Raw genomic sequence first — 13,125 nt, 5'->3', positions numbered from 1 at the left:
AGGCATATAGTGAAAAAACTTTAAACGGCACCCAGTGAAGGACCAGAAACCAAAGGGAAGGCTTTGAGTGTACAGTTCCTGAGGATCTGAGCTACTTCATCCTTCCATCTTAAAATGAGTTTGAAGGGTTGTAGTCTAAACTTCCAAAAGAAAGGGATGGATCTTTACTCAAGGTAAAAGGCATATATACCAAATTACATTATTTCAGACACCTACCAAAGTGCACATCATATTGCATACAAAAGTTATATGTTGGATGAGGATTGTAAACAGCATGAATTTCGGCTGAAATCCTCCAGCCAGCATATTCCAGAACTCTCCATCTCCTCAGCAGAGCCACAAATGCCTCTGTAGGCTTTCCCTGAGCATTGCTTAACCAACAGGAAAGTCCTCTCTCTTTCTATAAAGCACATTAAAATCACAAAGCATGTTGCTGCAGCTTTTACTACCAAAGCAGGAGTCAAAAGTGCAATGAAGGAACTGTAGTCTCAGGGGCAAACCCAGGCTTTTAAAACTGAACAAGCTGTAAGCGCAACACACTACCAGAAACCAATCATTTTTGCTATTTTTACATGCATCTTGCTTAGCAAACACACTTTTAAACAATTGTACCGGTCTAGGATTTAAAAAAAAAAAAAAAAAAGCTAAAGCACTCCGTTTGTTATGTAATATCTGATTAACGTCTGCCAACACAATGTATTTCTATACCAACTACATCTATGCTATTTAGCCAAGATTACCCAATTTCTGTATTTCTATGATAGGAATGTTTACAACAGGAGTAAATGAGATCAGTAGGGGGAAAACCAATGTTCAAAAACCACTTTCTACTTAAGTGAAACGTTTTTCAAAGATTGAAAAAATACTTTAGGTACACATATATTTCACACACAACCTTCCTTGTAGGCCAGTCTTCACATATGCAGCCAATTATGGCAGTATCAATAGTATTACATTTTCCAATTTTTCCCCATAAACTTCATTGGCTTCCTACAAGCTTTAAAGTGTTGCACTAGAAACAATAATATACTAACACTGTGAATTGCACAAATAGTTTCTCCTTCCATTTCTCTCTACTTTAAAAAATGACACACAGAACCAGACACATACCTCAGTCCAGTACTGTAATGTAAGTCTGGGGGGGGGGGGGGGAAGCCCAGTTTGGAAATTCTGGAAATATCCATCTCTCAAATGAGAAGTGTCAATGAATCCTGACAACAACAAATTCCAAAGACTTAGTAGGTAACAAGACGCTAATGCTGTTCTATGTCTGCTCTTGTGCTACAAACTTGGGAGAGGGGAAAAATTAATGCAATAATACTGAACTTAAAAGGGCCACAAAAGACCAATTATTATGTATCATCACACAGGTTTGGGAAGAGAGTATGCTGGGAAAGTGGGAATATGAACAGAGAGACACTGTAATTTAAGCACCAGAATAGCACTGTGAGTTTTGGCAGCTTGCTTCAAAGCACTCGGGATGCTTACCTTTTGTTAATGGGCTTTTCATCTTTCTCATATGGCCGGATGAACCATTTGCCAATCCTTACAAAGTTCTTATCCATTAGACATCTAAAAGAAATAAATTGTGATACCAATTATCCAATAGCTGCCGAAAATATTAAGCCCATCATCACCACACACTCTCCATTGTATCAAGCGTCTGTATTTCATATGCAAAGCTCTTCATCTCCTTGCCAGCTCTGCTCTTTTGTGCTAATGATAACGGCCTTGGTGTATCACTGGCTTCCCTCAAGGCTCCTGTCTATGGAACTCCTTGAAAACAACTGCTCCCCATTAGCTTCTGACACTCCAATCTCAAGCACAGCAACTTGGAATTGAGTCATATTTATTTTCAAGGGAACTTATTTAGCTGGTGCAAAATTAAAATTTGAGAGGGGGGGGGAAGAAAACGACCAGCATCTACTGAAGACTTTCCTCTTTCAACAAGCCTTTTAAGTAGAGATCTTATCCCAGTCTGCATCTGTGTTGGAATTGCTTTTTAAGGTGTTTTTAAAGCTGTTCTTTTAAAAATATGCTTTTAAGATGTTTTGTTTTAATATATTTTAAACTCTTTTGTTTTTAAGATGGTTTCAAATGCTTGTCATGTTTTTGTTTGCTGCCCTGGGTGAGAGGGGGGAATACATGTGTTGGAATGTTGAGGAATGCTGAGCTGTGATTGGTGTGATTGGTGTGATTGAAGAGAATGACAGTTGGAGTGGGTGGGAGGTTGGTTGCTGGCTCTGGGTTTTGGAGGGGTGGATTTGTGTTTAGGTGGATAGTAAGGCAGATTTTAGGACTAAGAGATATAAATAGAAAGCTACTGTATATAGCCACACGCATGCTGACTGAACTTAAAGTAATCTTGTTTATTCGTCGTGTTATTAAATAGTTTTGGTTTAACAACACTCCTGATCCTTGGCTGGGATATTACAGGGTGGGCAGAGCAAATACCAAAGCTGGGAACAGTATCAATGGTGGCAGAGGTGAAGCGATAAGTGTAACAGCAGCAGGTATCCAAAGCAACCCAGGGCTGTACTCTTTAAAGGCAGAAAGATACAGGCGGGTTGTAGCCTGTAAACACACCCAGACACTACGTAGCAATCTGTGGAGGAAACTAAGGCACAGTCTCAGGACATTATTGCGTTAACAGAGTGTCAGGTAGTGGTGCCTAGTACTGGGATAGTGAGAGACCTGTGCTGGGGCCAGTGTGAGAGATCCATTATGAGACCAGACCCTGAGTTGAGGTCTGACAGGGGGAAACAACCCCAAAACAGTTTTTGCAGGAAGGGGAGAAAGAGGGGGGGAAACAATCCCAAAACAATTTTTGCAGGGAGGAGGAACACAGAAATCCAGGGGGAATGGAATGCAGTAGCATCTAAGGAGAATTGCTGGGGCACTGAACAGGAAAATTCCACACTTCAACACATTGCAGATCCCAAGTATAACATAGACAGAGACATTTGTGTGCATGTATATGCACATGTATATGCACATAACAGGAATAAAAGCTAACTACCAACAACTAATTGTTGTTACATGCCTTCAAGTCGATTACAACTTATGGCGATGCTATTAATCTTTAAAAATTTGTTTTAAAGGGAATTGTGCTAAGTAGGCAGGAGGCCAATTCTTGAAGCATGATCAGCATTATGGCTTCATGGCATTTGGGGAAATATTTGATTGTGGTCAAATAACAGATGGTCAGCTGGCACATCAGTCAATTGACTGGTCAACCCTATTCAGTATTAATTACTTTACTCAAATCAAGGAAATATAAGATGACTCAACATCAAAGCACAGAATCCTTTGTTTCCATCCAGTGTTTACATGATACAATAATACAATTATGGCTTTTATTAATAGAAGAGGGCCCTTTAAATTACTTCACGCACACAACCATGCAATTCACCAAAGAACCTTCAGCACATCTTGGCAGTCTCTCAAAATAAGATGACTCCATGCTTACATACTAGATGAGGGTTGAATACTTGTTACCTGAGGTTAGGAGCATGTTCCTTGTTTGTCCACGGGACTCAAACTAGGGAAAAGGAAGCTCCAAGACGACAACTGGGAACCAGTTATTTGCTCACCTTATTGAGATTAGAATGCCAAACTAGGGGTGGTATCCAATGCACTTGTTCCATCAGCAGAAGGATTTATGCTTGTGTAACAGAACATACCCCCCTCTCCTCCCCCTGCCCTCCCCAAATCTGCCCCAGAGGGTTGGGGGAGCACCCAGAACAGATGAGGACGGCATGGACAGAACGTTCTGCTGCTGAAACATCAATCTTTGCATTAATGGAATGAGGTACTTAACGTTACACTGGATACAAGCAAAAGGATCAGGAAAACCCAGGTTCAGATTCTTGCTCAGCCATGAAGCGGGTAATCTTGGTCCAGTCATGATCTGTCAGCCTAACAGGTTTGTTCCATTAGGTTAGCACAGTGGGCATTGTATAGGCCACCATGAATGCCTTGCAGGGCGAGATAAAAATCTAATAAATGTATGGTCTGCCTTCCAGCTATAACTGTTCCCCAAGGCAGTTTTAAGTGAGAACTAAAAATAGTTCAGTATTTCAGCTCCTAAAATGAGACAAAACAAATCCAAAAACAAATAGTTAGGGAACCTAGCCAAACTGCAACAAAAGCAGCAAAACCAGAGAAAGAAAAAAAAGTGGGGGGGGGAGGAAGAGGCTAACAGCAAGAATTGTTTAATCTAGTCACTGAGAACACCAAGAATTTCCGCTTCTCTCAGAAAAGAGAGGAGACTGTGCCAGCTGAACCTCCAAAAGGGAGGGAGTTCGGGGCCACAGCAGAAAAAGCTTAGTTCCCTACTGAGAATAGCCTAGCACAGGGTGGGGAACCTGTGGCCCTCCAGGTGTTGTTAAACTGCAACTCCTATCAGCCTCAGCCGCCCTGGCCAATGGTCAGGGTTGATGGGAGTTACAGTTCAACAATATCTGGAGGGCCACAGGCTCCCCAACCCTAACCTAGTGCATACATTTGATGGTATTCAGAGTGATGGCTGATGTTAATTGCAGGGAAAGGGAAGAGAGAGGAGGATCTCATTCTTCTTATTGCTTTTATATCAAGTGGCATCAAGTGTACATGGTGCTTTACAAAATTCAAAACATAAGTGTCATCCTTGAGATACTTAAGATGCAAAGCGTTTTAGGGCTTTAAAAGGTCAAGGCCAGCATTTTGGACTGGGCATGGAAACAAGCTGGCAGCCTAATGTCTTCATTAAGACATTTCAAAGCATGCGCTATGTGTCCACAATGGCTTACACCCATCAAACAGATGAACAGCTGAATTCTGAACCTGCTGGAGATCCAGTCTTCAAGGACAAGGTCCAGGGTGAGCAGAAGTTAGGCTGACCAGCCATCAAAGAGAAAAGGAATAATTACGGTGGGCGGCCTTACTTTGAGCCCAGCAAAGAATAGATAAGAAACCTATACAGGAAGTTAGCAGGCAAGTTGACTTTGCTGTTTAATGTGGATTAAACAAAATACTAACAAAAAAAATGCTATTCAGATCTATTCAAACAGGCAGTAAGGGGTCATAGAACAGAACTGAATCAAGGCAGTTTAAATAAAGTATTTACGTTATGATGGGAAAAGACCAATCTAAAAATCACCTATTTAAATCAAGTTTCCCATTTGTACTTCAGATATTTCTGAAGCAAAAGTGCCTACTAACAGATTGATAACAGCCATTAAAACATGTCAGTATATAATTAAACAGAGCCTTCACAGCACTCAGAAAGGTACTACATTTATATACTGCCTTTCTGCCAATGCACTCAAGGGGGCTCACGCTTTACAATTTAACAAACCCCATATAAATGGGAAGGAGACAGGGAAAAAGGGGGGAAATAAGCAAAATAAATAAATTCAGGTATAGTTCTGGGATGATATATAGCAAATGGCAGTTGATCCTAGCTAGGCTAACAGAGAGGCCAAATTCAATGCCGAGGGTATTAACTGAACTTGTATTTTCAACATTTAAAAAGTCATATCACTCCAAGAAAATGCACACTGCTCTCCAAGCCTTCCTGGGCTAACAAAAGTACCTTCAGGAGAACCAGAGCAACTGTTCGGTGCTACAACATATTTCTGTTTTTAACATTTGTATAAGTAATGAATCATGTTTCAGCTCCAGTTGCCTTTCAAAGCAACATTTCACCTAGTTACATCCCCAAATATAAAATGATCTTCTGAACTTTATACCAGGGCCCAGTGAAAATACCAAAACAATGGACATAAAATGAAACTGCCACTCAAGCAAGTGATAGTAAGCTGCTGAAATCAGAAAGTATCTTGAAAGTGTTTGAAAATAAACTGCCAAGTGTGCTATGTCGCATTCAAGAACACAACTCGATATCTTTCCAGTTTGAAGCCTCATACACAGGGCCATGCCAGGAGAAGGAAAAGTCTCCTTCAACCATTCTGACTTGTTAAAGAACAGCAGGATATAAACCATAAATAATTTAGGTCATATTTTACTCATTCTTTGTGAATACTGGAACACGTTTAAGAAGTTTGAGCAAATTCCAAGTCAACAGCCAAAGGAGGGAATACTGGATGATCAGTTAAAATTTCCTCTTGCAAATGGATCAGAAAGAAGATTTTAGAGAGGATGGCATGAGGAATCAAGTCCTAGCATTTAAGAACTTCAATGCATTAGCAACCTAAAGACCCTCTCAGATTCCCAGGCTCCTAACAGTTAATTGCTTGGCTGATAGAATTTGGAAGCTAAGGCTTCCAGAGATCCTCTAAACAGGAAAAGACTAAACTGGGTCTGTGTTTGCTCATGTCTTTTGTAGCTCCTATCCTATATTCCTTTTGCAAGGAGCGGGGGGGGGGAGGGAGCATGTAGAAGAGAACCTCTCAGACTTAATGGAGAGCAGTAATCCTAAATAGTTCACACTGGTCCTTTAATAACAGGTCCTGTCCTCCTTTCCCGACCTTTGGAACTGATGCTAGCTCTTCCAGGAATTACACATCATGTTTGTAAACAGCTGTTCGTCTATGGTGAGTGGAAGGCCTCCCAGCAATCAGCCCTCCCATGCCCAGCACAAAAATCCCCTCCCCCTCAAAGGGCTGAGCAAAGTGAAGACAACTGGGGGGGCACTTATGTTCTCTCACAAGTATTGAGGTATGAAGAAAGCTTCCTATTGCATATTATCTTTTCCCAATGCAGATGAGAGAATACTTCACTTCTCCTCCTCCTTGATCCAAGACCTCTCCAGGACTTCAGGGGAGGATGGGTTGGTTCACAGGACAAAATTGATAACCCAAGCATGCACGCACGCATTGCATTTGTATACAGCCCCACAGCCAAAGCTCTCTGGGTGGTTTACAACAAACATTGATGGAGACCTGTGAACAGAGGGGAGATCTCTTACCTTTCCAGCAAGTTGTGGATTGCCTTGAAAAGCAGTGTCCTGCACTCATACGAAAGCCCGTTCTCCCAAAGTCCTTCCTCCACCACTGTAAGAAAAAAACCACAGGCAAAGTGTTAGCTTATTATCCAGGAAAAGAGAGGGGAGTTGAATAATTCAAGTTAATTAGCACTGTTCTTCAACCTTGGGTCCCCTGATTTTGCTGAGCTACAACTCCCATCATTCCCCACACACAGAATAGTCAATGACCAGGGATGAACTACCAATGTGAATGACTATGAACTGCCTCAATTATAAGTCAGCTATAACAATGTATGCATTTTCCTCCTTATTTTTAATAGAAAGTTTATCTCAGGTTTATGCAGGTATTATGGATCAGAAACACTTGCAAGTGAAGAAAGTTAACCAACGGGGATTGTCACTCAAATTACACAGATATTTAAACCAGAGAAAATGAAGTGCTCAACTCCTCACTGTGCATTCACTTGTTTAAAAAAATGCAGCAAAATGACGTTGTCTTTAATGATATGCACTATGGCAAAAGAAAAGGCACAGGTATGTAACGTGATTTCTACAAGTGACAAAAAAGAAATAGAGAAACAAGACAGCTAGGTTAAACCAAAAAAGCAACTGAAGGCTGAGGAACCAATCAGGAAGGTGGCCTGCATGGTAGCCAAGTTAAGGGAAAAGGAGCCAAAGACAAGGTGACTGAAGGAAAGATAATCAAGTAAACAGTATGCTGTCAAAGAAATCTGAGGAAAAGATGGGTAGGGAAGGAGGCAGGAGTTCAAGGAGAGAAGAGATGGAGGAGGTTTAGAACTGAGGAAACAAGGAGACAGAAAGGGAAAACACACAATGGCTTTAATATTCTGGATGGGATTTTTTTGTGGTTAGTCTTCTGTTTAAATTGGAATTTTGTTGTTGATGTTGATTAATATAGTTTTTTTAAAAAAATCTATATCTTGTAGTGCTGTATGTTCTGTTTAATTGTCGGCGAGTCACCTGGCATTAGGCAACATGTACATTTTTAATAATGAAATAATGATAATGGATGTTTGGGGTTAACAAGAGAAGAGTAGGCATATATGATAACTCTGGAGGAAGTCAAAAGGAGAGAACTCCCCCCCCTCCTATATTTGCTTTAAGTTAATCAGCCAAACATTTGGCTTTGGCTGAAAAACACACACCTCAAAAGCATGCAAATGCTCATCAGTCTTGGGCATAAAAGTGCCTGGCTTCATGTTATGAGAAAACACTTATAGGAAATGGCACTTTCAGCTTCTGCTCCTTTGGCTGGTCCCTTCTTAGAATTATACAGTGATTCATAGGGCCGCCGTAAGTCGTAATCGACTTGAAGGCACATAACAACAAGTTGCCATTGTCTGGAGATCATCTTGTCTGACTGGCTGAGACTACTAATACATCTCAGAAAATAAATAGTAAATATTTCAACAGGTTTTTTTAAAACCTGGGTTATGCTGCATATAACCTTGGTTTTTAACACTATTAACAGTAATCTCTCTCACACACGTAACACATAGATTTTGTGTCCCTCACAATTCTTTATTTCCCCATTCATATCAGTAAAACATTTCAATATTTTTGTGCAGATGCTTCTCCCTCCCTGCTCAAGTACCACCTGCAGGAAGCTGGGCAAGATCGAAACAGATAAAGGGGAACCCATGGGGAAAATAGAAAGCAAATAACATGTTCCATTAATTATACAGCATAATAAAGATATAATTAAGTTGCATGTGGGAATACTGAAGCAATTCCCACAAGTATAAATACCAGAAGTATTTACACTAAGGAAAACAGGTACATGCAAGGAAAGCCTTCAAACAGCCTACTGATGGCGGGGACGGGGGATAGAAACTATTTTGCATTTTAACTACTCTGGAGAATATCACTAAGGAAAGTTCGGCCTCCCCCACTGTACACCAAAGGGGAGGGGAGAAAATTGCCCACCTCCTCCTCCCCCTCATGTTCTGTTCCCCCCAAAAAATCCAAAGTACATTTCAGGATTTTACATACTTCCTTGGAAACAAATTCCCTCAAACCTCATTTTAAAAATTAAGCAAAACTTTACATAAAAGTAGCTTGGGAGGAGTGGGGGTTCTTATTTTGATCAAAGCAATAGCCCTGGGAGAAGGAGGCCTTAACCTTTCCTCTCACACAATCTATCTGATAGAATTCCCCTCCACAAGCTTGTATCAGCTCCACCCTCTTGCAATGCCACTGCCTCATTAAAAATTTGAGCACACCATACACAACCGTGCCTGCTTTTAAGTAAAAACCCAAACACTGGGAGATCTACATGTGATATGAAGTTTGATCCTTAAACAAGAATCTGCTGTCATGCGAGGCAGGTCCTAAAGATAGTGTGTTTCTACCTCCCACTGTAAAACTAATTAAACTGTTACCCTGAACACTGACTATTATAACCATATTGGCCCCTGCAAATATGCAGGGGAAACACAAGCTACAAGACAAGACTAGTTGTTCAACCATTAAAAATGACTGGAAATCAATTTTGTGCTCTGCTCTACTGAAAGAAAGCAAAGTGTGTGTGACAAGGAAGCGAACAACTACAAGAGGAGTTGTATGGTAAGCAGGAATATGGGCTGTTTTTTTCCTATGGTGTCCCTTCTTCCAGGTTTTTAAAAAAATCAATTTAAAAATCCAATTCATTGGCAAATGTCTGCATTAAATAAATACATCAAAAATTCAATTACCCCAGGCCTGTACTAAAGCTTTCATTTTATTTTTGATTAAATTTGTCTATAGTGAAACCATTTAGTGACAAATGCAGAAATATCAATGTGTCCTAGAAATTGACATAAAAATGTAGCAAAGGATTGCAATGCTACATTGATTCAGAAATACTGCATTAAGGCCATAAAGTATCTAATTAAATGCAATGCTATTGATTGATCATTGCTACATCACCATTGATTCCCTGTAAAATTTGTGTTCAAAGCCCTCAGCAACTAAATTGACTGGCTACTATACCAGATGCAAACCTACGTGCTACTCTAGCATCCTTACACTGCATCCAAGGAAATGTACCATCACGTCTTCAGAACTCTGAGGAAGTACCTTCCTTATTAAGACCATCAGTACTAAAATGCATAGTTTGCTTTGACACCTCTGCAATACAGTGTATGGCACAGCAGCCACTTAAAACTCACAAGAGACCTAGCTTTTTGGTCCGTTTGTAACCTACAGCTAGTATGAAACAACCTCTCTTATTTTAAGAATCTTGTACATAATTATCTATACAAAGCTTTTTAAATCTGAGGAGAAAGACAATATAAAACTAAGGTTGCGTCAAAAGACATGGAAGTCTAGCACACACACCATTTGCTAGGCATTGTTTATCTATGGCATTAACAATACCATTCACATCTCACAACTCCAATATTTAAGAACATGTATGTAGGACTAGCTTGCAATTTTCAGTAGTATGAATGCCAAAATGGTTCTCAGAATATATTTAGTTAATTTAAGAATATGCTAATGAGCATCATGGGAACCTGTGGCCGTCCAGATATTACTGGACTACATCTCCCATAAGGCCTGACCATTGGTCAGGCTGGTTGGGGCTGATGGGGGTGGGTGTCCAACCACAGGGGGGGTCACAGGTTCCCCATCCAAGCACAAATGTTTACAGAGATAAGATCCCTTAACACTTTCTGGACTAGACCATTATGGGAAAGTGGAAACTGTGAGATTTTCCTTTGTCATCAAAAAAACATGGCCAAAAACTGGTATCTGAAGCGTCCTTATTTTGTCTCACCTCTGAAGAACACCTATGAGAATTAAGGGACTCGCATACACACAGTCACACGCACAAGTTGGTTCCAGCGAAATACTCTTAAAACTGTGTCGTTTTCCCCACAGATTCCACAATTACATACACACACTCCAAAAAATCATCAAATCACATCGGTCTCCATTGACTAACAAATCAAAACATTATTGAAAGCACACAAGCGGTTCATACAGACATTAAGGCATGCTGAGCAAAATAAAAATTAAAGTTTGTAGGGAGGTTAAGGTATAGCTGCTTTGCTGTTGATTTTCAAAGTAGTAGACGCTTCTCAGCCAAGTACTGTATTTTCTTTGTTTCTAAACCGTATAGTGAAAAGAGAGCATTGCCAAACAAGTATTTGACAATCTATGTCCCTGAGAAAAGGATTTTAATGGCAAGCTAGAACAGTTGTCTGTCACCACTGCTCCAACAATGGCAAGAAATCCTAGCAGCTGTACTGTCTGAAATGCAGTTGCCTCATTGACATTCCCCCCACCACTACCACCAAACAGCCATCCAGCATTTCTGTGCTTGCAACAATAATCTTAAAAGAACATTTTACAGGAGACTTAGCCCTGGCTAAGGGCACTCCGCAGCATGATCGAGAGAACATGGAAACACGATTCATTAGACACGCCTGGAGTGATAACAATAGAGCTACTTCTTGCTGCTTTCATTTTCTCATACTATGCTAAGACTAATGCATTCCCATTACACAACAAGCAAATCTACATCCAGAAGAAAACAGTAACCACCTCTGATTAAGCAATGACATTTTCTCTTATACTAAGATGCTAGAAAATATTGACAAGTTAAACTGGTAAATGCCCCTGAAGAAGAAGAAAATCCCTCCCCCAAACCAAACACAATCCAATAAACTGTATGCAGATAAGTCTAATATGATCTTTACAATTGTTTGTTGAAAGGCCTCTACCATCTCATCTGCCTTTAACCTGGCTGCTATTACAAATATAGCTTCAGTCTCATTACTATGCTCCTCTGTCCCAATATTTTCCATGCTTACCTATTGTTGGCTTCCCTTGAAATGCTGTTAGTGTTAACTATTCAGAACACTGAATCTTTTATTTGCTCTTTTCACTTCCTTTCAGCATTGTATTTCCCTTCACCTTTCCAGTCCTGTTTACCACCAAATCTCCGTGTCTTTATCCACTTACTACGAAATCATTCCTTTTATGCCGAATACTTACATTTTTACATACAATCTTCTAAAATGTACGTCGGGTTAAACTGTTAAAGATACCATAGAGTGGGTGGGGTTTAATGGGTGGTAGTGTTGTTGGGCAGGATGTTTTCCATTTCATACATTCATTGGTAACAATGAAAGGATGCCAGTTGCAAATAAATATTAGGCAAGCTTGGCAGTTTCAGAGTGTTTAGTTTTATATTTTGATTTTAGACTGTACAGTTTTTTGTACAGTTTTGTATTGTGATATACTGTATTGTGTTATTTTTATTGTATTTTTAATGTTCACCACCCAGAGAGCTGTTGCTAGTCGGGCGGTATATAAGCTTAATAAAATAAATAAACAAATAAACAAATAAACAAACAAACAAACAAACAAACCAAATTAGATGTCTCTCTCTCAAGGGAATCAGAAAATTTCCTCATTCAACCTGAATGCCCAATGCAAATTACCCTTAACTTTCCAGAACATTTGCCAGACTCAAAAGTTTTCAGAAGACCAACAAACATCACTGACAGTGACTAAAATAAAACTGGCAACATGGCAACTGGCTACATCCAACATTCATTTTGATCTGTATAATTTGAAAGGATGCAGCCTCTTTCATTGAGACTCATTTCAACCATTTATTACCATTTATTACCTAGATAGAACTACGATAGAACCAGACAGCTGCCATTTTTTTTACATTTATTACATTTTTATCCCACTCCTCTTCCAGGGAGTTCAGAGCATGTACATGGTTCTTTCCCCCACCCGTTTTATCCTCACAACACTCCTCTTGCAAGGCAGGTTGCAGGGCAATGAGAGACCAGAGACCACCCGAGTGAGCGTCAATGGCTGAGTGAGGATTGGGGCCCAGGACTCCTCGCTCCTAGACTTATACCACACCACACTGGCTCTGCTTCACTGCTTCTTTTTATCCATGGAGTGAGAATATTTCACATTAACTATGCTCATTACGCAGCCAAAGAAAAGCAGTTCATCAGTGGGACATTAATAGTTAAGTATACGTTTAATTCATTCCCATGCTTCTTGAAATTTGACTGCAACGAGTCCTATAACACTGGCAAAGCAGTTTCATCCAGGAGCCTATGTGTTAACATTACAAGCAAAACTTAACTGAAAAGGAGTTTTTAAAACAATGAAGGCAAAAGCTTCTAGTAAAAGTGTATCCTTCTACCACACAAACTTAGAAA

The 13,125-nt window shown here is 40.0% G+C and overlaps 1 protein-coding gene across 1 annotated transcript in view; it reads right to left on the bottom strand.

Annotated features, from left to right (window-relative positions):
• The window catches only part of MED13L (mediator complex subunit 13L), a 195,155-nt gene that overhangs the window by 121,936 nt on the left and 60,094 nt on the right, over positions 1 to 13,125 (bottom strand). The window contains exons 3-4 of the mRNA XM_061602384.1: positions 6,911 to 6,995; positions 1,489 to 1,572 (exon numbers count right to left, since the gene is read on the bottom strand). Coding sequence (XP_061458368.1) covers positions 1,489 to 1,572; positions 6,911 to 6,995 — 169 coding nt within the window. The remainder of the gene's footprint in view (positions 1 to 1,488; positions 1,573 to 6,910; positions 6,996 to 13,125) is intronic.

The sequence above is a fragment of the Rhineura floridana genome, chromosome 19 (genome assembly GCF_030035675.1).
Source record: "Rhineura floridana isolate rRhiFlo1 chromosome 19, rRhiFlo1.hap2, whole genome shotgun sequence".
NCBI classification, from domain to species: domain Eukaryota; kingdom Metazoa; phylum Chordata; class Lepidosauria; order Squamata; family Rhineuridae; genus Rhineura; species Rhineura floridana.
The sequence above is the reverse complement of the archived record's forward strand: the minus strand, read 5'-3'. Positions and strand labels throughout refer to the sequence as shown.